General features: G+C 42.2%; 2 protein-coding genes across 6 annotated transcripts in view; one reads left to right on the forward strand and one right to left on the reverse strand.

The window, feature by feature from the left end:
* Window positions 1-83: 83 nt before the first annotated feature.
* Window positions 84-8,985, reverse strand: adm2a (adrenomedullin 2a). The gene is made up of 3 exons (XM_052056256.1): window positions 8,826-8,985; window positions 8,425-8,682; window positions 84-3,213 (listed from the first exon to the last, which is right to left on the reverse strand). The coding sequence occupies exons 2-3, from the start codon at window positions 8,502-8,504 to the stop codon at window positions 2,823-2,825; spliced, it is 471 nt and encodes a 156-aa protein (XP_051912216.1). The 5' UTR covers window positions 8,505-8,682; window positions 8,826-8,985; the 3' UTR covers window positions 84-2,822.
* Window positions 8,986-16,978: 7,993 nt separating this feature from the next.
* sbf1 (SET binding factor 1) overlaps window positions 16,979-24,987 on the forward strand; it is a 32,289-nt gene continuing 24,280 nt past the window's right edge. For 4 of the 5 annotated variants that reach the window (XM_052056084.1, XM_052056082.1, XM_052056083.1 and 1 more), the window contains exon 1: window positions 16,980-17,210. In XM_052056084.1, coding sequence (XP_051912044.1) covers window positions 17,156-17,210 — 55 coding nt within the window. In that variant the 5' untranslated portion in view covers window positions 16,980-17,155. Of the gene's footprint in view, window positions 17,211-24,987 lie in introns of all 5 variants that reach the window. The other variant, XM_052056081.1, reaches the window with a different exon arrangement.

The following is a 24,987-nucleotide window of genomic DNA, read 5'->3' on the forward strand; positions in this document are numbered from 1 at the left end:
TTCATCTCAGCCCCTAAATGACTAACTACGCCCCGAGTACCTGAAAAATCTGCTGAAGGACAGCAACAAAGTATTGGTCCATGTGCAGTAGAGTATAGCTCTTTATTTTGCATACCATAGTGAAGAACATGAACATTTGTACATTTCTACCATGGTGTCAGGTTTTTAAGAAGGAAACAAGAATACACAAAAACAAAAGTCTTTGGCGACATACACTTCTGAACACATAAATATAACTTAAATACAACAATTTTTATTTAAATAGCTCATCTGAAGGCGTCTATTTACACACAGCGTTCACAGTTGACCCCAACGCCACTGGGAGTGCACTGACGTGTTTGAAAAATTTCAAATGTGACACTTACAAAATGGAACTACATTTGCGATAATAGCGTTCACGACCCAGATGCTTTCTTTGTGCCTTCGCAAAAGAGAGCCCTATGAAAAGTGTGGATGGGGGGCTACTTGCGGGCGTACACCAGACGTGACGCAGTCGATGATGTCACAAAAGTGACCAAAAAAAAAACACAATAAATCTTCTCACAATGAACTGTGACGCTCTTCAAATATACAGTAAGCGATAACTCACACACACATACGCACGTGTACACGCAGTGCGCAACAGTTTCCAGAGATTCATCAAAGTATTGTCGGAATTTCAAAAGCCATTTTAATGACAAATCTATCATGAGACATCGATTAGCGCAATTACCGCAGACAGCGTGGCGTGTTTCGCTTTGGCAAGCCTTTGAACAGATTAGACTGAGAACTTGTGAACCGGTCAGTCAGTATTACCCTGTGTCCTCATGGTGCCAAAGACAACCTTGGGAAACAGATGCAGATTAAAAAGTTTGGGAAAACACAAAGGGATATTAGGGCCATACTAAAAAGGGGAAAAAATACAATGTCCAAAAAAGTTGGAATATTATCAGGGGGGGGGGGGATGTACTGATGATAAGTCATAATGTTATGAGAATAGTATGGTTGTAAATCGAGAGTGGAAATTCCTATAACTTCAAACGCAACGGTTTGAGATGTTTTTTTTTAAGTGACTTTTTTACCGTAATATTTAGACTTTATTATTTTCTAAGATTATCGCCATATTTTTGGGGTGAAAAAGTCAGAACGGTGACGAACTGAGATGTGATGAAAAGAAAATAATGTCGCGGCAATATAAAGTTATCATTTTTACACGTCAACAGAGTCGAAATCCCCACACCAACGAACGCAAAAGTTTAACATAAGAAAAAAAAAGTTTTGAAAACTTTTCTGGCTTTTTTTCTGATACTGGGAACTTCTCATTGCAACTTCAGTGCTTATCTCTCAATAGTCTACTTTTTCTTTTCTTTTCACTCATAATATAACTCAATTTTCCTTCTCATCTACCACTGAAAGAGGCGATATAAAGAATATGAAAAAAACACATACTGTACAGCAAATCCCTCCCTTTGTCAAGTATTGCCAGGTAATTTGTCAAACATTATATTTCAATTTGAAACCTCACGTGAACGTGCGTGGCAGGCCCATTCTCTGCTGCTATGTGTTTTCCCAAGTGTCGGCAATTGCAAACAAATCCTTTCCTGCTGTTGCCGCGTGTGACTGCAAAGATTAGGTCAGACTTAATAAACTGCTGTCAATAACAAAAGTCTCGATTTGTGAGGAGAATTTAGGAATCACATGCAGCAGACTAACGCGCTGTACTCCGTACGGATCATTACACTGTGAATGCATAATTGACTCGAGGGTGAACACCGGGCGATATTAGGACTTGTGCCATACGTTCATTTGCAGCCATTTTTAGCTCGCTTTGTTTTGACGAACCAGAGCGTCGCTTGAACCGGAATTATTCAGGCAATTCTAATCGAGTTATTGCTTTTTTATTGTCTTTTATTGAATTTCCCGATTCATTTTTTTTCCTGTTTGCGCACTGTTTCTGTTGTCGTCCAACTCTCTTCCAATGCTCACTGCCGCCCTCTAGGTCACTGGCGGGGCATACCATCCACTGTCACTTCAATTTACAACGTCAACGAAATTCGTTTCAGCATCCTGTTTCTTTTCACTATTCGTGCCACTTTATGACCTACAAACAATTCAAGCTGACTAATAAGCTACTGTGCAGCACTAGTAACACTGCTGGGCCCAACTAGAAACCTCTGGACCCTACTAGCAGCACCAAAATGCCCATTAGTACTTTACTAATTCTATTAGTGAGGCTCTAGCAGTGGGAAAAAGACAATATTACTAAAAAGACACGGTTGTTCTACTCATGTGTACTGACTTACTCAAAGGGCATATTAGGACACGGACGCTAAGCTGGATATTGAGGAAATCTAATAAATGTTCAAACTGCTTTTCCCACCTTGTTTTAGTTTTCATTTTATTACAAGTCCACATTCTTGGAAAAAAAAGTGTTCCCTGGATTGATCTGCTACAACCCTGCCTTGGCCGAGATCTACCGAATGCTCTTTGTTATATCTTAAAATGTGTCCAAATGTGATCCGACGTAACTCTGGCATTGAATGCATCGTCAAGGCTGAATCAAGAATTCGGGGGTGTGATCAGCGAGGCACAGTCCAGAGCTGAAGACAAGCTTTTTTTGTCCTGACATTAACAGGATTAAGACTGAGGTTGCTTAGGTTGTCCGTCAATGAAAAAAAGGCAAACATTGTCAGGGTGGTGGGTCACTCGAGCTGTGTGATACTAAACTGAACAATTAGCCTGAAAAGTAAAGAGGCACAGCAGTGATCCAGGTGACGTGTATTGTAGATAAATACATTAACAGATAAATACCAAATATATGATTTTGGGGGGTGGCGGATCACTCATCCATAACTATGGGGGCTTCTGGGATTAATAGGCGACGAGTCTTCTCTGCCACTCTGGCCGATAAGCTGGTAAAGCCGGTGACTGAGGTTTTGTACTTGGCAGGTTCCCAGTACACATCCCACTCGCATCAGCTGGACATGGTGCGGGTATTGGTGGGTACCCCGGAAGCCGGGGTGGGCGTGGCGGCGGGCCCTCAGCGACATCGCAGGAACCCCGAAACGATCTGCAGGTCTGGCCCACGCCAGACTGGGGTTGCTTCTTTTCGCCTTAGAGGGCTGTTGGTGTCTGAGGGCCCATTTCACCGACGGACTGGCGGTGTTGGTTTGGGCTCCAGGAACCAATGATGGATTCTCTTCGGAGTCGATTAGCTTGTTGAGATGGTCCAAGCTGAAGAGAGATGACAAATGAAGTTTAGAATTTATAGCACCAAAAAAAAAAAAATGAAAAGGGTCCAGCAACTTGAACTTTTCCCATTGTTTAAATGAAATTTTGACATGTGCAGTAGGTTACTTGATTTATACAAGAACTATGAAAATCAATCACCATATTTTGTAATTTCTTTTGTTTTATTCTTTTATTCCGAATCACAAAATATTTTAACTTTATTTTTTTAAAGCCAAAATATTGGAAATATTGGTTTTGTTATATACTATTATTATATTTATTATTTATTAAATGTGATATTATTTACTATTTATTAAATTTGAAAATCCAGACAGATTTTCGTTATAACAATAAAAATCAGCTTGGGCCAAACTTTCTTTTTTTTTTTGCATAATAAGAAATGTAAAACGAAAAACAGAAAGATGAAAAAAAATATTCCAATATGTTTGAAATAAAATACAAATAAAAACAATTGTGAAAGTAAAAGCAAGTATAAACTAAACTGTATGCTGTTTTTATCCTCCAAAGGTTTTTTTTTTCAGCGCCACATTAATCAAGTATCTCTGTATGTTGACATTTTTTGTTCTTTTGCTTCCAAGTCTTTTTGTAGTCCCCCCACTATCCAATTGAGTGGAACTGGCAAAAAAATAAAAATAAATTTGATGTTGTTATTTTGTGCGCTGTCTTGGCTACCAATGATTTGAATGAGGATGTTTTCTTTTTCCCGTCCCATCCATGGTCTTCCAATCAAACCAATTCCCAGAGATTTCTTGGAAACGAACAGGCTTTATTCATACTTTTTTTTTTCCGGGAAATATAACATGCCGGAGCTCTTACGGTTTTGGCAAATGAGCATCAGGCCAATTAACCTGTTCCAACATTCGACATTACGGCGTACGAGATGACATCCAGTTCAACAAAACATGGCCCAACCATCTGTTCGGTGTTTGACAAACACAGTGGAAGCTTTTCTGACCCCCCCCACCCACCCCCCTCCTCCTCCTCCCTTCAATGTTTGTGCAGCGCCTTTGGACCAGTAGATCCGGCAGTGTGCTGTTGCCTGGCAGCCAATGGATGATCAGGAAGAAAAAAAAAATCTAAATAGTAAGGAATGCTTGATCCCCAAAAATCAAAACAAAACAAGAAAAAGCAGTGCGTTCTCAGAGAAGGCAACCATGTTTGATCTTATTAAAAAAAACTGAGGGAAAGAAAATCCACTTGGGAGGGACGTGGGACACATCATGACTCTCCTGCGGCCTTGCGATTTCCGCGCTGAAACGCGAAGCTGTCGCGGGGGTTTATTTTAGCTACTTGTAGCTATGGTGCCACAGGCTTAATAAATAATTGTGGTGATCTTGAGCACGATATTTCCAAGACGGGGTTGGTGAGCCACAAGCCACGTAACACTTAGTGCGCAATTCAAATGGAAAATGGATCGTTTGTGGATCATTTGGGGATGCTAAATGTCATTTTTCTTCTTTCATCGGTCATCAAAAACAATGACAGCATCATTCAAAAAAACGATTACATCTGATAACTATTTCTTTTTATAACATCCATCCTCTATTAAGCGTTATTATTCTTATTATGAGACATACTCGCCTTTATTGGTCAAAACATTTTACCCCCACTCATGCACCCTGTAACCTGATAATCACAATCTTGAGTCCAATTGTCTTAGTATTTAAAAATAAAAATAAAAAATTGGTGTTCCTGTCTGGGAAACGACTCGCATTAATGTGTAATCCCCCCGGCTGCGGGGAAACAGTGGTGAGCTTCAGAAATAAGGGGAAAGGTTATTTATTTTGAAAAGCTCGTCTAATAAGCGGCCCTGCTTTCATAACCGCTTAGGTAGCGTGGGATTTATTTTATACGAGCCAGACTGCATGTTCATACAGTTGTATGTTGCGTTTACTGTATGTACAATAAAGCTCTATTTATTCACGCAAATGTTCTGGGCATCGATTGAGGAGGAGGGGACGGGAGTAAGGCATTTTTTTTTACCCTTTCAGGGATAGCGGTTACTACTCATCATGTTATCGAGTTGCAGGGTGCATGAAGGGGTTTAATCGTAGATAAAGGTCGTTTCAACACCCCCCATAAGAACATTGTTATTCTTGTTGCTGCAGAATAAAAACCCTAAGATTTATTTGAGGTGAGGTGTATATTTATTTAAATGTCGATTGAATATTTGCGAACAAATCAACGCAGGGGGAAATGTGCTTAGCTTATTGATCCATCTGTAATGGAGGACGATGATCACATAATCATAATCAGGCTAAAAATTAGTTTTTAAGTATTTAATTGAGGTGCGGCGTTAATTTGGATCAAGTGTCTACGGTATTAGCATTCTTCTGTATGAGGAAATGTTTTAACTCCACACGGCCATTTTGTTCGCATAAGTGATTACTATGCGAAGGATTTTTTTTTAATGGGTGTCGATTTGAGGTATGGTGTTTATTTCTTCAAGTGCCTATTACAGAGTAGCCTGCTGTTTGCTGGAATGGGGGTAAATCGATTCGACCAAGGCGCGATTTCTAAACGAGAGAGACATTTAAGTGAAAAAGGTGGTAAGTTATTTGAGGTGTGGTGTTTATTTATTCAGGCGTTCTTTTGGTAGCATGAGGCTTACAGTGTGGCTTTTTTGAGGATTTATGGGAAGTCCACCTCCTCCAAGGCCAATTTTCGAACAAAAGTGATTTTTTTTTTCCACACTGATCAACTTTTTTGGGGGGGGGGGGGGCATAATGTCACAAACTGTAGCTGTACTTAGCTTTCTGGGTTGAGCGGAAATCTGCTCTTTTTCGAATCTTTGTAAAGTGAGGGGATTTAGGCCTCAGCCATTAATCCACATTGGAATTCTCCCACCTGTTTTGTCACCCCCCCCTCACCCCACCCCACATCTCGCCTTTAAGCCTGTACAGTTTAAAGCCCCTCTCCACAGAGCCATTCATACATCCCCCAAAATGTTCTTGATTGTCCTTGACAAAAATCTCAGCCGGTCAGGATATATATAAAAACCAAAAGAGACGAAAAGGCACGTGCCGACTGGGTCGACTTGCGACACACAATTTAAACAAGCCGGTGTGTGTCATTCATTTATTCTGTTCTTCGGGTAAATGTTTCCGAATGTCACGCTGGAGAGACTATGTCACCCAGCTTGCCTGGGAACGACTCGGGATCCCCCGGGGAGAGCTGGAAGAAGTAGCTAGGGAGAGGGAAGTCTGGGCTTCCCTGCTAAAGCTGTTGCCCCCGCGACCCGGCCCCGGATAAGCGGTAGATGATGGATGGATGGATGGGTAAATGTTTAATCAAGAGTATCCCGTCAGCTCATGCGAACCTCGCACTGTTCGAAATATATTGCAACAAACTGCATTAAGTTAAAAAAAATGTGTAGGGCTGATTGTAATCTTTGGTTCGAAGCCGTTGGCTTCAAGAACTTCAACTTCAAGAATTTGACCTGTAAAGGCTGATCTTCACGAAAGCCATATTAAATATTAGCGGCTTAACTTGACGTTTCTCTTCCATGCTATGTAAAGTGACATTGCTATTTCTCCAGTTGCCCCTTGGTTGCCCCCCCCCCCCACCCCCGACCCCACCCCCAACCCCCTGATCAGGACAAACTCCATACACCCCCATACAATGCGGACACAAGGAAGTACGGACATCCAAGCTCAGGCATGCTCAGCATCTGTGCGCCGTGTAAAAATACATCAATAAATAAATACAAGGATGAAGCCATCCCTTGTCATTATCAGACAGCATTTGAACAGGACGGAATGTCCTTTGCGGGATAATGTGTTATCCTGATGAACGCCAGGCATTTATGAGGGGTGGAGGAGTGACCGCAATTATACGCGGTGTTATGGCTTTAAAAAAATAATAGAGAACCCAACCTCGGTGAATGGAACTATGTTGATGTGGATCGTAATTGAGCCTGCATCGAATTTCACAGAATCGAAAACGCAGTTCGTAACCTGTAACATGTTTCTGTGGGAAAAATATGGTGGGAACGCTAACAGTTCTCAGAATTGTTTCCAACTCCCTCTGGAACAACTGTTGCATTAAAATAAACATTAATATGAGATTTAGACTCTTAAAACTTCATGAGTGAATTCTTGACTTATTTATGTATTTATTTATTTTTTTTAGTTTTGCAGTGATCCATGCAAATAGGAACTATTTTAATGCTAAGAGATTGCCCTTTAAAGCAAACAAGTGAAAAATATGTGATTTGACACATTCCAAATTCACGTTACCACTGACCGGTGTCCCATAAAGAAAAAAAACTAAATAATGACATTTTTAAATATAAGTTTTCTGTATTTTGGATCGCTTGAGAAATTGTCTTTTCATTTCAGTGTATTTTTATTGCTTTCAAATGTCAAAAATAGTCCGAGCAGAATAGGAGCGAGTCCTAAACTCTCCGGTAGAGGGCAGTCACACACCGAATGATCAGCATTCCTTCCCGCATCATCACACAAATGCTGCGGCGTTCATTCAAGCGTGCATCAGTTATTGTATTCGTGGCTGTGTGTGTGCGTGTGTGTGTGTTGAAACGAGTTTAGGATGGAAAAGCACAAGAAAGGTGCACAGAGAGAGGCGAGGTACACCTTGGAATGGTTGCTATGGAGATGAGTTTCTACGAAGACGAAACTAAGGTGTCTACAATTTTTTTTGTCATAACTCTACACAGGAAGTCCCGAGCCGAGATTCGAACCGGAACACGTTAACTACAAGGCAGCCATTGCAACCGCAACTACACCATGCTGCCATATACATTTACACGTGTGTAAATTAAATCACATCCCCCCACTTCGATCTTTTCTAATAAATGTTCCTCATCACGATTTTGACTTAAATGAGTATGACAATTTTTAGCAATTAGAATTGACCTTGCAGTCCCCGCTATCTATGTGGAAGTACAGTATCTGCTCTACTTCACAAAAGGACTTGATAAAATCGTGTTCCGCTTTGTCAAGCTTGAGCCACAACATTTACGATGTTAAAAAAAACAAAGAGGACAGACAGTAACTCACTTGAATATGTTGTCACGAATTTTAGCACCGCAGTTGAAAAGAACCAGGGCTCTATTTTATGACGCTGAGTTCGCAAGCGATCGGCTCATTAATACACAAAATGTGATGCGGTTGGGGCACGTTTCACCTGTAAGTTTTAAAGCGGTCAATGAGAAACCGAAGAACGTCTTCTTACCTGAAGAACTCCTCCGCCAACAGCAATTGGAAGCACACCAAGCTGATGCAATAAACCGTAAGCGGGAGAGGGGAGCGCATCTCCGGGGCCAAGGTTGCCGCTTCACCCGCTCTGGTGAGTCGGCAGCAGAGTGAAGGTGGGTTGGCTGACACTGCACCGGTTAACTGACTTTTATATCCCCCAAAAAGGAAAAAAAAGTGGGATGAAGTGCAAAAAAATAACAAAAATAGAAGTTGATGACTGGTTGAACTGTCCAGGCTTTGTAAGGAAAAGTGCAAATATTTGAGGGGGAGAAAAAAAACAACAAAGATGATTAGTCAAGGGGGGAAAAAAAGTGCATACAACTTCCTGAAATTAAATTCAGTGGAAGGTCATGTTCCAAATTCCATTCAAGGTCTTACCTTCTCTGAGTGCGACTCAGGTGCTGCTGCTGTTGAATTCAAGTGGTCAAGATCAAGTTCTCTGAGCGCCTTTCGGTGACATTGCAGGTTTTAAAAAGGGAGTGGGCGGAGTTAAACACCACGGGCGTGCAGAGTGGGTGGGGGCTATGGGTGCCTGCGCACCTGCTGCTCTCACCCTTCGATACCCAACGTTGCCCTTTGTGAAAGTTGATTTTATGCTATTATACTATTTACATATTTATAAAAACACGTCCGTGTCTTTTAAAAAATAAAACGTTACCTATACTCTTCCAACAATTCAATTCCCTTTGAACATGTCACAACACGCATTTCCGAGCCAGCCCTAAACGCAACATAACCTATGCACACAAGCTATCACAAAAACACAGCGAGCGTGTCGACATTCGGTACACAGTGACATTGGTCGTGGCTGCAAGAGCTGCTCGACTGTTCAACAAACAAGTCATGTAAGTTGAGTCAAGCTGTTACGATGGGATGATAAATGAACCGGTAACATGAAGGGATAGTGTGGAGTGATCAAAAGTGAAGAGCATTTTGATACAAAATCTGTCATGAAGTCCAATCGTTTTGCTGGACCTCAAAGGATTTCAAATCGGGATCCATCACCATTGAAGCTCTGGAATGAGTGCTCAATGTTTAATCTGGGGGGTGAGGGGGGTGGGGTGACTGATTTAACCCTTTCATGCACCCTCTGACCTAATCACATGATAAGCTGTCCATTGTAGTGACCGCTATCCCTGAAAAATTGTATTTGATTTAAAAATAGATTTCATTAATGATTAAATGAATGTAGGTTAATGAAATATGAAATATTGCATTTTATTTAAAATAGAGGTCAAAGAGTTTATTTTATTTAATTTAAAAAAAAATTGCACACATTTAGTCTTTTAGTAATGTATTTTTTAAAATAGAGGCCAAAGAGTTTTTTTTTTTTCCTGGAGACATCTGTTGTTTTTGGTCCATTGCATTAGAAACAGAACAATAAAATATTGTTTTGTGATGGTCTAATATACATTAGATAAATTGCATTGCATTGTAGAAGTCCTGTTGATGTTGTTTATTTATTTATTATTATTATTATTATTATTTGAACAGTTGCATACTATATTACTTAAATACTGCTGTACTTTATCTATCTAACGGTATACATATAGAATCATATTTTTCCTCAAGTGTTACTGTACCGTCCTCCGATAATCATAATACGTACGGTTGCTAAGGAAAGATTTTCGCAAGCTCAAATAAACATCCTAATATTTTCATTGTATTATTCATCCAAACAGGCGCCATGCTCCCAATGGTACCTTCTAAAAATCCCCACCCTTATATATCGTTTACAGAAAATCAGGTGGGTCAGACACGCCGACATTCCCACCACGTCGCATCACCCGATGAACTGGAATTTTTTTTGTTTTATTTCTTCAGTATCGGCAACAGATGTAAACTTTAAGCACTCCTCCGTCGGGGTTGGAAAGATATTTTTCTAAACAAGCAAACCCGTATGACCGAACCCACTTTACGAATGAAGATTTTTCCTCCTCAAAGTGGACTGATGGGATGACACGCTCACTCATAACAAAACCAATCGGATCGCGCCTGGATTGCGCAACATGTTTTCATGCTCAAGAAAACTTGTCACTGTTTTTTTTTCCCTGGTACTGGGATGACATTCAGCTGTTCGTCCACGTTTAAAACAATAACAAAATTGGGGGGAAAAGCGAAACAGAGTCTTCCCCAGGAGTTAAAAGGGTGCAGAGTTTGTAATTCGACGTTGATGGAAATACTAAATTAGCTCAGCAGGATACAGGAGTAATAATTATTCTAATAATGTCATTATTGAATTAATGATATAATTAGTATTGATAATAAGATAACCTTTATTTGTCACAGGAGAAAAAAAATTATATATTTTTTAACATGTTCTTTGGTGAAGTATGCGAGCTAATATTACTGATTACCGGTAGCTTTGCGTGCTAGATGGACGGTGTTGACGCGTTCCGATTCTCTGTTTGAAGTGATTTGTCGCCCTCTTGTGGCATCTAGATGCATTTACGAGCTAATGTCGATTAGTCTTGGATTTTCACAGTTTGCAAATAGTCCACCAAAATGGACATTTAAAAAAGGATTTTGGTGCTGGTAGCCCCCCCCCCAAAAAAAAAGAATACAAAAATAAAAACATGCTCAAGAATGCAATACAGAGATACAGAGTGAGTGGATATTTTTTTAAGTGCTTGCGATCATCTCGTTACAGTTTACCTCCCTGCGCAGGCATTCCTTTGATCGCCTTTCATATTTTTCCCATGTGTCTTTTTCCTTGACGTGCTGATCCAAGGTTTGACTTGAATAAAAAGATTTTGATTTGGGTTGATATCTACAATCTTGACCGAAATTCCATTCCCCGATGTCCCCGATGTAAGTCATGCTTGCTATTTTATTTGAACTCATCTTATTCTAAAACTAATTGCAGCTCTGCTTACCTTTTTGGCTTTGAAGTCAAACAGCAGAGCTTCGTTGTGCTTTATTTTAAACGTATTATTGATCATCACGTTGCGCTTTTGCCTATTGATTGGACTGATTGTTTGATTCGTCTGCCTCGACGTGGAATCAGGTCACTATTTTTAGGCCCCTAACCCATTTATGTAAGAGTGCCCCCTGGCATGGGTTAGTCGGGGCCCGATCACAGAGAGCATCCCGGCCCCCGGTTTGATCTTTCAGTCATGCGCCGGTTCGACTTTTTTTGTGTCCGGCGGCAATTAGCGCACATTAGAAGAAGCGGGGGGGACTTCTGTGGAGCCGACGCACAAAAGGTTCTGATGGCGGCGTTTTAAATCTAACCGAAATGGAGCGAGATCAAAGCGGGGCCTTTATTATTGGGTTCTCATCTCTCACTTTTTTTTTTTTGACTGAGTCAAGCTCGGGCAGGCTTTTTAAATGTTGCGTAAATAGGACAACGAAGTAGTGTTGTCTCATAAAAGACCCCCCGATCCCCTATTTGTTTATTTGAATGTATTTGTTATTTTATAAATTTTTCAAGGGATGGATAGGAGATTTTTTCCCTCTGCATGTTCTGAACTCCTGTTTCGATGCCGTTGTTAAACGGAACAGAATAACGCCGCTGTTTGCCAACTTCCCATGGCTCCGACTTCATTCGACTAGAAACGTTGAGACTGATTCAACAGCACTAATGAGACTGTTGCATGAAACGAGAGGAAAATATATTTGGAGGCAAAAAAAAAAAACTCGCAAAAACCTTAATTTTTTTTTTTAAACAGCAAAATTCCTGAAATGCAACTTTTCCTTTCATCACGCTTCACATTTTGACATCATGGTTGCATCTGACCACTTTAGAGTGTCATCTGCAGGTTGCAACAGAGATAGAAGAGAGACTGGAAGACTCACAGAGAGGTATGGAAGTGCACATACTTTTTTTTTTTATTTGAAATTTTGAAAATGTATTCTGAAATCTTTGAATTTACAACAGCAACCCTTTCATGCACCCCTGAAACCCTGAGAAAATGATAAGCTGTCCACTGTAGTGACCGCTGACCTTGAAAGGGTTAGATAACTACAAACCAGGCTTCACCTCCCAAAAATGAAGTCACAACAGTGACAGAAAACTCGCTTGGTTGCCAGTGCACCTGCATCTTTGGATTAGCGCTTTATTATCCGTCATCATTCATGAAATATTAATAAATATGAAGAAAATTTGGATTTAGCCCTTTACTGCACCTTACCTTTTTTTAATGCCAAGATATAACCCCCCCCCCACCCCTAGAATTTATTGCAGCTTTAAAACTTGAAATGACCCCACAACAAATTGACCCGAAAAAAAAATTGAGCTCGCTTATGACTAGTTCTTAGCTGTCTCAATTGTCTATGTTGGTAAATATCATCACCTGCCTACTGGAATCAGTCGAGAGTGCGATTAGGCAATATTTGCACAATACCTTAATTTTTTTTTTTTGAATGTGTTCAATCGGAATCGGTGTTGTAATGTGGTGGAGGGATTTTCCAAGTGAGATAAATAGCCGTTTGAAAGTATCTCTGGTTGAAGGGGGGTCCAGGATACAAACCAATGATCGTAAGTTGGCTATGCCGAGGAGGTTCATGTATACAAACGCAGAACGCCTGCGGCTTCAAGTGGGACTTTTTTTTTTTAGGAAAGCGCCTCGTGCGAGGACTGTAAACAAAGGCCTGTCCTGTGAGCATGTTTTCCCTCCTCACCCCACCTGCAGCCACTGACACGTTTACTACTGTTTGCATACAAGATGGCCACTGCTGTCATTTTCGGCAGTTGGCCTCATAAATATCAAATTCCTTTTTTTGCATTCCGCGGTGAACATTTGGAGGGGTGCGAAATGGGCCGAACTGTCATCAACCCCTAGAATTAGGGTTTTCAGAATGTATATTTTTGTTGTTGTTGTCGTTGTTGTTATTTAGCATATCGTTTTAGCTAATTCGGCGTTTTGGCTAATTGGCTTTGTTTGTTTTGAAAAACGGAACGATTTTTTTTCACGAGTTGTACTTTGCCTCCCTCTAGTGGTACACAAAAGAAAGACAATTTAGTTATATTTAACTTTTAAGTTTACTATTTGTGGGTGTGATCTTTCGGGAATAGGAACTGTTTGTTTTTAGTTGGTAATTATGATGCTAACTTTTACTTACTTTTTATATGCAGCATACAGTATTCGAATTGTTTAAATAGTTATTTTATTTCCCTATAATGTAACACAGTGTACATGTTCCAACTACATATAATGTTGTAGCGACTCATAAAATATAGCTTTTTAGGAATAAAATCAATTAATCATTTTTAATGAACACTACTACGCTAAAATATATATTTTTAACATCGGGGATACTAGTGTAAAACATTAAAGAGTAGATTAATGAAGTTATTGCAAATAATAATGAAAACCCCACTAATAAAATATACATTTAAAATGCATTTTACTCAAATTGTGATAACAATTGTAAGAAAATGTTTGAAAAATATGTCAGTTTTAGAACTTTTCAGGCACTTGAGCACAAAAATCTGCCACAGCTTCATCCACTGTGTTAAACTAAAAATTGCTGCCCCCTAGTGAATCTGTTGCGACTTCAACAGTCCTCTGAACTGCCAACTTCCCATCAGGCTGATTCCTACAATAAAAAAAAATACATACCATGGTCTTGCATAGAATCTATATCAGTTCTATGAAGTCACTACTATTTATTTTTCTTCTGCTGTGATGCAAGTAATCAACACTGATGATGTAACAGTACATCCGCTTGCACTTGGTACAGGCCGCTTTGTGACTTTGTGAGCGTGAGTGTAAATTACTTAATACACCATAACTGCCCTAACTTGATTATCAATAAAATACATTAAAAAGTTCTTCAATATTTCATGCCAGTGTTTGTATTGTTAAAGTTAAATACAACTGAACTGCACTCGGGCAGTGATTCCATCGCATACCACAAGAGGGAGCCCACATTTTGAGATCATGTAATAATGTAACCAATCCTCTCAAATGATGTTAAACTCCAGCAAAATGTGTACAAAATTCAGTTTCATTTTAACTCCTGCTATGGAGTGAAATAGCTTTTAATTGTTCTTTCTTGTCACTACACATTGTTGACATAGATAAGTGGACAAAGTTATGTGATTTCTAGTACATAAATTTATATTTTTTTAGACAATTTAAGCATCCGGTTGGGACGTGTAGTTACTTTAAGATTCATATTTCAGCAACAATGCATTACGGTATTTTTTCCAGGATGTTTTGGGTAGAAACAGACATTGTCACATTTCAAGATTAGCACTAGTTTACTGTCCACACAGCGACGACATATCGCGCCGCTCTAGTTTCAACACAAAGTGGGTTTCTGCGTTCAATCCTCTTCGACAGTCACGAGGCGCTCAAGTATGCCTTTTGGTTCCTGCACCACGCTTCACCTGCTTTGAAAATGTGATGCTGGTTGTACAAGAGACCTCCAAACCACATCCCGTCTATTTGTTGGCGTGTAGGAAGTCACGAGTGTGTTGCATCCTGCAGAGCAGCGCACGGTGCCCTCGCTTGGGCTACACTTGTAAATAGCACTGACACACGGAGACACCTTTGGAGGATTATTTCTATTTATATGTAGAAATAGATTTGCATTTCTACATGTCCCATGCAGCGCAAACTACAATGGATACATTTAGATGTTGAAACTAAAGGTTAAATGTGATATTCAGAATGTAGCGCTATCCCGCAACTCAAACTCTCCAATTTCCACTATGGGAGTAAGACATGCGCAATATTATGCAAAATTCTGGTGACATAATAAAACGGTAAATAGGAATAAGATGAACCCTTTCAGGGACAGCGGTTACTACAGTGGACATTTTATTATGTTAGCACGTTACAGGGTGCATGGAAGGGTTCATTATCCATTAGTGACCCAAAGCGTGTTTAATTATACAAAATGTCAGACATGAATTTAAAAAAACAAAAACAAAACAAGAACGACTTCGTTCAAAACTCCATTACTTACCATTTGAATTGATATTTTGTGGATTATTTTGCACTTGCTTATTATACATTTCACATATATTTACTTTACTATTATTATTTTTTTTCACATTAAAAAAATCATTAATTATAGGATTCGCATGTTATTTTATACAGCATTTATGCATCATTTGGTCCCTAAAAAAGTTCTACATGAACACATAAAATAAGTTATTGTTATTATTATTATTGGTAGTAGTAGTAGTAGTATAAATTAACGAGAGAGAGAGATCTCTTGTGTTCCCGGTTCAAATTGAGCCACTGACTGCTCTCGTCTTTCTCACCATTTCACTGTCGCTGGCAATTACTCAAGGTTGAGATAAAGTGCAAATATCACAACCCGAGCCGGACCTCCCTTAAAAGTAAAAGGCACCGCTGCTATCTCCGGATAAAGACGTTTTTGGTCAAGTGTCAAGCAGCTCGTGTGAGAAACTCTGCTGCGGACAGCATCAGAAAAACAAAACAAAACCAAAAAAAAAAGCACCCTGTCATGCTTGAGCCTGTTTTAACAAGCCGGTCATCAGGACTTTGGGTCACAGGTGATAACTCAGGAAGTGTTGGAATTCTCGTGAGCGTGCGGTGACACTGACAGCCAAGGACACGCCACGCGGATGTAGACCTTCAGGCCTTCCTCTCATTCCATTGACATGTTATCCGTCTATGTATGTTATCCGGCATAACATCATGGGTCAAGGTTTCCTCTTCTATCTTGTGTTGCATAATTGAGGTCTTTATAGTTCACAGTTCAGCCAAAAGGTAAGCACAGATGCGGTAAATAAAAGGTTGTGGTGCCATCGGATGGTATTGTGGTGCTAAGGAACTGTGTGAGTTGAGGAGCTTCATCCAGACCAAAAGTAGTGTTTTGCTGCCATCTTGTGGCACCTGGAGGCAATTATAAATCTTTTTAAGAGGTTGACAATTATGTAGCAATTTTTATTCTTACTGTTTGTGGGAAGTCTGAATTCCTAAAACTGTTAATTGCAACAGTAGCCTGATGAAAATAAAGAAAATATTAATAAAAACTGCTTGGGCAAATGACACCAAATTTGCTTATAGTCTCCCATAAACAAATACCGAAAATTTTCATCAAGCTAATATGTAGCCACTTAGCATTGAGACCTAGTCCCATGTGACAAGAATCAATACAGTTTTTGCTGTTGGGGTGACAGTGTAGCATCTTGAGAAAAATAAACAAAATATTTATAAACCTACTACTCTAACTTTGGATCAGCAAACTTATTGGTCAGTGGAGCTCGAAGTGCTACCTCCATGAGGAAACAAAAAACATCCATGCTGTCTTTGTGTGGAGTTTGCTTGTGCATGCTCACCATTGGTCCAGCAATATATGGGCGTGACCGGTGACGCAATTTCACGAGACAGGGCCGCCCCCTCAAAACAGGCTAATTCCAGCAACACAAAATAGGGTTTATAGAAAGACTGCACATTATTCATCCTTGGGATATTTTGACCAAGTATTCCAAAAGAAATGTTAACAAACACGAGGAATGATTTAAAATTGTAAAAACATACATTAAATGTTTTAAGAATGGATTGTGAACATTGAGCGGCCCCTCCCAAGAAATCCGTACAGCGCAGACTCGCGGTTCTTGGCTGTCAGGGTAAAGCGGGCTGACAGTATGGCGGCGGCGTACAGCTGGAAGGATGCTACCATTGCCAGCGGTGTGTCCGTCGCCGGCAGGCCGTAAATGGACTATTGAAGGAACCCAGAGAAGAGGAATAAGCGCGAGAGGCCCGTCGCCGTGAACGCCCGCCATGGCCAGGCTCGCCGACTACTTTGTGGTGGTCGGTTACGACCTCGACAAGCGAGGTGAGTGCCGCTGTTAGCCGCCTAGCATCAGCGGCCTATTATTAGCATCGGGGGGGAGTAGTAGGCGGGGTTGGGCCGGGTCGCCAATCACAGCTCGCCGGCTGCGGAGGCTGTCGGACGGCCTCTTTGTCAACTTTACACCGAGGACTCACTGGCTGCTCGGGATTAGTGTGCTTAGTTCCCAGCCAGCCTGACAGTTTCTCTTCGGCATTTTTGGAAGTGTCACGTCTAAAATGCCTCCCTCAACGCCTAGCTGTTAGCTTTTAAACACAGCTCGAACGTGAAGCTGTCTGCTAATATTGACAGTCAACTTAAAACCAAGGAAGCGCTAATGTTAGCCGGGGACTGTCTCTCGGTTTCGGCTGCGTCCCAAAACGGATTTATTCACCTGTTTTAATGCATTTTTTTTTGCATCGTGCCAACGTGTTGCATTTACTGCTTGAATTGAATCGTCAGTGTTTCGGTGGCAGGGCTTCAAGCATCCAGCCCCCCCACCCCTCCTAGAAAAGCTCCTCAGATTTGTGCAAACTGCAAATCGATGCTTTTCCCTCTGCTCCGTGGCTGATTGTTGTGTGTTTTGTGTGGATTAACCCAGATGGATTTACCCCACCCCCACCATCCTGCCTGCTCCCTTGTGTTATTGGGGACCTTGTTTGGGCCGTTATCTGACCCCCCCCCCCCCACACACACACACACACACATTCACACACATCCCCCCTACCACCTCCCCTTCACCCTGAGCACTGGCCTAGATCCGTGCAGTATAATGGCTCGTTTAATCATGAAATATTCAACCCGCCTATCCACTGTAAGCATGCAGCCTGCAACGTGGTACTCTTTAGTGCGTGCGTCCAATGATTTATTCACAGTAGGCAAATTTGCAAGCTCTGTTCTCCAAAGCCGCCTGTCGTTCTTAACAGCGCCGTTTTCCGCTCGCCCGGCTGCACCTTTTTTAGAATCTCGCATTTTTTGGCCGCAAAGTTTTAGTTCAGCGCAGGATGTCATTACGTGGACAATGCGAACGCTGCAGAAACTCCCCTTCCTGTCCTCAGCCAGCCCGAATTGCAATGGCGAACAGTGAAGCAGGCTGTTTAAAATCATCTGGGAGCCAGACATGCTCAGGTTTTAATGAATCTCAACAGCCTGCGTCTTTGGAAAGCCAAACGCTTCCCTTGTGCCAGGATGACCTGTGATTGATTTCAGACTAGACGGGCAGTCGAGGCTCCTTGTTAGGCTGATGTTGAAGAAAGCTCCGGGGGTAAACATCTCAAGGTTGACTTTGGAAAAAGGCTCAAATGATGAATGACAAAATATTGTCCGATTTACTGATGGAATTTTTTTTTTGCTTGTTGCCGTACTTGATGTGGTTAACGTCTTGTCATTCCCCGTGTGTGTCTAAATAGCATCAAACCTCGAGTGTACCAGTCCTCGATCATAAGAATACCAGGAATACCGCGTTTCCTCCGGAGTCTAAATATTTCATGCATCCTGCCTGCCTCTGCGTGCATGTGTGCTTGTGTGTGTCACCCGGCGAGAGGAATGTTTGCAGGCAGGGGCAGTGACAGGTAGTCGAGGAGGGCCGTCGATGGTTGACGTCATCGCAGCTCACGTGACCGCTTCGCAGCGTGCCAAAATCTTCACCCAGGATCTCGTTTTTTTTTAGCCAAGATGGCGCCTGCGCGGAGGCGAGTGTGTCGTCGTTTGCCGGGGTGTGGTTCTCATAGCAAAGGGTGTCCCGGGAGAAACAGCATTGTGTTTTGACAGCGGAGGCCGCCGAGTCGGCAGCCAATCGCGACCGCGATCCGAGACCCAAACAGGAAATGGGGAGAAAACCTCGGGAGACGTTTGCCTGAAATGGGACAATCCACACACATCTCCCCTCGTTTTTATGTTTCATTCATTTGAGCTGCTTTTTCGAAAATTGGTTCATTTAAAAAAAAACATTTCTTGTTCATTTTTTAATTATTTGTAAAGGGATGATCGAAATACAAGCAATTTTGCAATTTTCTTTCAAAAAAAGTCTTTTTCAATTCAACTTAGCATGCTTAACTGCAAATAATACCCCCCCTCTACCCCAATCGCAACATAATTGGAAAAAAATAATAATCAGAGGTGTGTGCCGACTCCCATTCAACATGAGATTGAATGCGGTCGCGTCATTCTGAACGCATCTCCAGTTTTAACCCTTTTCAGGGGTAACGGTTCCTACGGTGGACAGCTAACCATGTTATCAGGTTACAGGGTGCAAAGGGTGTGCACACTTTCGCAACAAACCGAGTTATTTCGAGTGTATCGACTTTATATCCACTCTATATCCATTTTGGAACTGAAAACTTGTCTCGGCGCCAAAGTTTTGCCCGCTCCTGATCGTTCCATGCGGTTCTGCACGTTATGTTCCACTCTCGAGTGAATCGATTTGAGTAACTTACACACAGAAACGCATTCGATGGCTTTCAGACAACCTGCGAAGGCTGAATGAATATTATCAGATTGGCCCAGCGCCCACCAGTCTGTGAACCTTCAAAAAGAAAAAAAAAACAAAAACGTGCACAGCAGTGTTTTAAGAGCTACCGTTTGAATTATGTAACATCTCACAAGTCGTGTTCCACGTTGAAACATGCCGTCGTGTTAAATTGCGCTTGATCGCAATGGAATGTACTTGGACTCTGTGTCTTAACTCCCTGTTTTTTTTTTTTAAATTTTTTTAGAAAAAAAAATATTTTTAGGTGAGCTTTTTTGGATGCAAAATTTGGTGATTGTTGTATTATTGATTATTAATTTATTCTTTATAATTAATTATTGAACATGAACTTTGCGGCTAATTTAGGTCACGTTCCTGAGCGCGAAATAACATGCTAAGATCGACAAAACGGGGGAAGCAAACCTGGACTATGAGAAACCATATTTCCTTTTTTTATTTTTTGTGGTAAGGGGACTGCCACGCCACGTGCAAATTTGTCATTAGCCTCTTCCCATAATTGCCTACCTCATGTATTTATTTTTTTTAAATTTACTGTCACAAATTTCCACTAACTATGATCTAACCACTATCCTCGTGCTGTTCCAGAGTGTTTCATCCCCCCGGCTCAGATGCTGCAATCGTGCGGGCTCTTGTGTGTAAAAGGAGTCCTCTGACGCTGCCAACAGTGCCTGCCTGTGGGCAGCCACTTCCTCCAGTAGTCTCCAGAGCCGGCCTGGAGCCTTTCAAGCCCTCATGAAATAACCCCCCCACACCCCACCCCACCCCACCCCACAATCTGCCTTTCATAGTGGGGGTGACAAGAGGGACTGTGGTACACTCGGCGCTTGTGTGCGTTGGCCGCTCACCCGTCGGCTACTCGAATGGCTTTGTGTTTGGTCGGTTGCTATGGTAACGTTTAACCCCGTGTTAGGCTGCTGGTCTGTGATGAGTGCTCCAGATTTCTGATGAGGGTTTTTTTTTTTTGTGTGTGTGTGCGTGTATCATGATTTGATTCCGAAATGGTGTCATACCCGCTGTCACATGATGCACATTTGGAATTTGAACACAGCGCGAGAAATTTCGGAAAGCGACAAGCTGGACCGACTCACTTGACGCTAATGCGTGACCACATATCATTTATGCTTTATAAAAGGAATGCATTTCATCTTTTTTTTTTTCCAGCACTGAAGATATTTTGTACTCCCAAGTTGTGAGCGGCGTAAAAATACGCCAGACATGGGGTGTAATTATGCCCGAGGGGTGTTTTTGGGGATGCCCCCTTCTAGTGTTGATGGCTTCCCTGGTATGTGAAGAATTTCTCCAAACTCCTCATCAGGCAAAGGCTGAGTCGGTCCCGCTCCGGTTAAAGCATCCGACGCTCAAGGGAGCAATCGTTAAGAGTCCCTGAGGGATGAATGTGGCGCGTCCGGGGCGGTTTGGGATTTGAGGATAGGGGGCGGGGGTTGTCGGGCTATGTTCTGGCCAACCTTATGGTCTTGGTTAAAAAAAGAAAGTGCTTCCCATTCACTTGAATCCGCCCAGTGCTGTGATGCATTGGAGAGTCAGCGAAGAGGCATGCAGTAAAAAACAAATTGCCTGCTGAAAAAGTGGAGCAATGTTGTCAGGTAACGTTGCATTCTTGCACAGTAACAATTCCCTGTTTGATTTGTTTTGATTCTTCGCCCAAATCTTATTCGATCAAAAGACATCCTTCTCAAAATTCCTAAGGACTCATTTAGCTGATCCAGTCGAACTGTATTTAGTTGCATGCCTGCAGTTCATACTGTGAGTCGTTCGATTTATTCATTCATTCATCTTCCGTACCGCTTGATCCTCACTAGGGTCGCGGGGGGTGCTGGAGCCCATCCCAGCCGTCTCCGGGCAGTAGGCGGGGGACACCCTGAATCGGTTGCCAGCCAATCGCGGGGCACACATAGACGAACAACCATCCACGCTCACACTCGCACCTAGGGACAATTTAGAGTGTTCAATCAGCCTGCCACGCATATTTTTGGAATGTGGGAGGTAACCGGAGCACCCGGAGAAAACCCACGCAGGCCCGGGGAGAACATGCAAACTCCACACAGGGAGGCCGGAGCTGGAATCGAACCCGGTACCTCTGCACCGTGAAGCCGACGCGCTAACCACTGGACTACCGGGCCGCCCCTGTTTGATTTATTTACCGTATTTTATCGCACGATAAGGCGCTTCGGAGTATCAGGCGCACCTTCGATGAATGGCCTATTTTAAAACTGTTTTTATATATAAGGTGCACCTTATTATCAGACGCTTAGAATAGTAGCTACAAGAGTGGCTGCGGTTGCGTTATGCATCCACTAGATGGAGCTACGCTAAAGGAATACAATACAATTCAATATAGCTTTAGTTATATAGAGCTTTCACAACCGCTGCAGCTGCTACAAAGCGCTTCAGGAAACTTTAAAAATACGTCCAAGAAATCAGAATATTGATCCGTATATCTAAATTATAAAGCGTACTTGAAGATTTTTTTGCTTTTACGTGGGCTTTATATTACGGAAAACGCGGCACTTACCAGGCAGAAGATTAAAGATTGCACACTTAAGATGGCCGCCGCATCAAATCTGGCTCCGGGTACCCAACTGGGCGAGTTTTAATCTTATGTAAGGGCTGCGAATGAACGGATCGGACCTTGCTCGTCGGTTCGAGTTAAACGTCACCGTACCGCAGTTATAACGGAGCTGTCTTAGCAAGCTAAATCTTCCGACGTGTCAAGGTCAGGACAAAAATTTTTTTTAAAATGATCGCAATGTGACACAAGTCTGATGGGTGTCCTTCGCAGAATTTCCCACGGGAGTAAAAAACAACAACACCACATTCTGGCCGTAGCTTGATTAAAATGAAAACAGAATGAATATCAAGTGTCGTGTACCGCTACGATAATTCCCGTCATTCAGTTTGATTAAGCGCTTATCTGAATCATTCTCTGCTCTCCGTCAGGGTAGCACTTAGAAAGGTCCGCCGTTAGAATGGAAAGACGCTCTCAGAGAGCCGCGCCGGCGTTATTAATAATCAGCCTCTGCTAGCTCGCGCTTCCTTTTTTTTTTTTAAATCGTAGCTGTAGTTAGTTTTTTTTTCTTCCCCGTAGTCTGGAACGTAGGATGTAGTGGAAACAGAGCAGATCAGTCCTAAGGTCGTAATGTTCCACACGGGCTCCAGGGCTGCTGCTTTTATTTTTCTAATAAAAATGGGTTTGACCTCAAGCCATTCCAACGTAGAACTGAACCACGGGGGTCACGGCCAATTTTGCAAACCCATGAATGAGCTACCGGTGTGAACGCATGTAACCTTTGCAACGATTGTACGCCTCTGTTGTTAGTCTGTTTCCTCTCCTGGAAGGCCCTTTTTTTTTTTGTGGATCCGGGAGAGGCGGAGGGCTCATTTTTGCAGGAAGGATGTGCTAAAGTGCCTTTGGACAAAGAACATGTTCGACATTGTCTCCCGGATGAAAGCGTTGTCGGATGAAGATTTTATTTATTTGAATTTTTTTCTGCGGCCATCTGGTTAGATTTTAAATGTTGGCCTCACGGATTTTCGTTCATATTTTCATACCGATCCGACGATGTCAAGTGTTTGAGGTTCTGCCCGCCGTTATCACGCAGAAGCAAAAAATATCCTAATCCGGTGGCGTCGGTGACGAGGCTCGAAATTCGTTCGAGGCACAGCGTAATGAGTCGGTTAAAAGCGTCGTCCGATGTGATGACCTTCAAGTCTCCACAAAGCTGACCTGGCTTCGACCCGACGGGGTCTACGTCAGGCTAGTGAAGAGCTGTCGATGTCATAGTATCGGTGCAGGTGTACTTTACACATGTACAGTATTGGACTTGGTGCATCCCAAATATATTTTTTTCTTCAAAGTATTTCACCAAATTTCTTGTGACTGACCACGGGGGGAAATCGGAGAGAAGGACTCTGCACTCCTCTTTGATTCCAATGTCGTATTTGGCAGAGTAGCGCTGACCGTCGGAATTGCTTTCGCATGGATGTCGCTCCACTTCCCAGAGCTGACGACGTGTTGTTAACTCTCGAGGTTGCACCCAAGCGGTCCACATTTGCTTTCAGTTAGGCTCTCCGCTTTGCATTGTGCACAATTTTTTTTCAGATCCCTGCACAGTTTCAACATGCAAACCTTAAGACGGGTCGCCATGGAAACTGCCTGTTCACTGTGGTTTTTGAAAGGCTTTTGAAACCAGAAGTTGCGGTCCGGGTTCAAACACAATCACCTCGGACACATTCCAAAGAATGAGCCTCACAATCCTTTCAACTGACGACGATTGCTCAGCGATCACATGACCGGTCCTGATCCTCTGTCGTCGTTTGACTCCTATTAGTCATCTGCATGTGGAGTCGGGCGTGCTTCTGGTACGCACACGCGGGCTCGCATTCGATTTGGTTGCCTCATTGCTCATTCACTCCCAAAGACGTTTTTAGACGTCTTTTCAGACTTGGTCTAAAATTGGCTGGTACTGAATGAGTTCATGTGAAAGGCTACCGGTTGCATACACACTTTTCTGGAAGAACACATTTGTTCAAATTAGCTTTCGTAATGTCGTAAAATGTTTTTGTGGATCCGCGCCATGCTGTAAAAGTATCTAAGGTCGCATAATTAACCCTTTTGGGGACAGCGGTCACTCCAGTGGATGGCTTAGCATGTTATCAGGTTACAGGGTGCATAAAAGGGTTAAGTTGGCCTCAACCTGCATCTTCTCCATTCTGGCTTGCAAAAAAAAAGCTGCGTGCAAAGTGCCCTTTGCGGTGTGTCAGCCACTCGTTTTCAGCTATGACAGCTCGTTGGCGAGCTGGCGAGCTGCCACCGTGTCTCGGCCATTAATGGGAAACAGCGCGGCTCCCGTTTACCAGCAGTGTTTGAAGGGTTTCTCCCCCCACCTCTCATCCTTTTGTGACCACCGCAGCTCCTCTTCCTTCAAAGTGTTCTAAATATAGATTGGTAAGATAACATTATACGAAAAAGTGGTGCGAAACTATTTTATTTTTTTTTTACCCAACAACGACCATGGTAATGATTTTGTTGATTTAGCTCGACAACTTCGAAATGCATCTCACCGCCACCAACGGGATTTAATTGGGAGCAGAGAGTCAAACTGTGGGTTGCATTTGTGTGGCATTGAAAAACGACTGTCCCGCTTAGCTAAATTGATACACGGACCTGCCAAACCCAACCGACAAAGAGCAAACAAAATACAACCCTGCAGTTTTTTGGTTTTTTTTTTGTTCAGTCTGTGGTGTTCACTAAACTTGGTAGGGAAACGACGCAGT

This window comes from Hippocampus zosterae, chromosome 21 (genome assembly GCF_025434085.1).
Source record: "Hippocampus zosterae strain Florida chromosome 21, ASM2543408v3, whole genome shotgun sequence".
Lineage (NCBI taxonomy): Eukaryota > Metazoa > Chordata > Actinopteri > Syngnathiformes > Syngnathidae > Hippocampus > Hippocampus zosterae.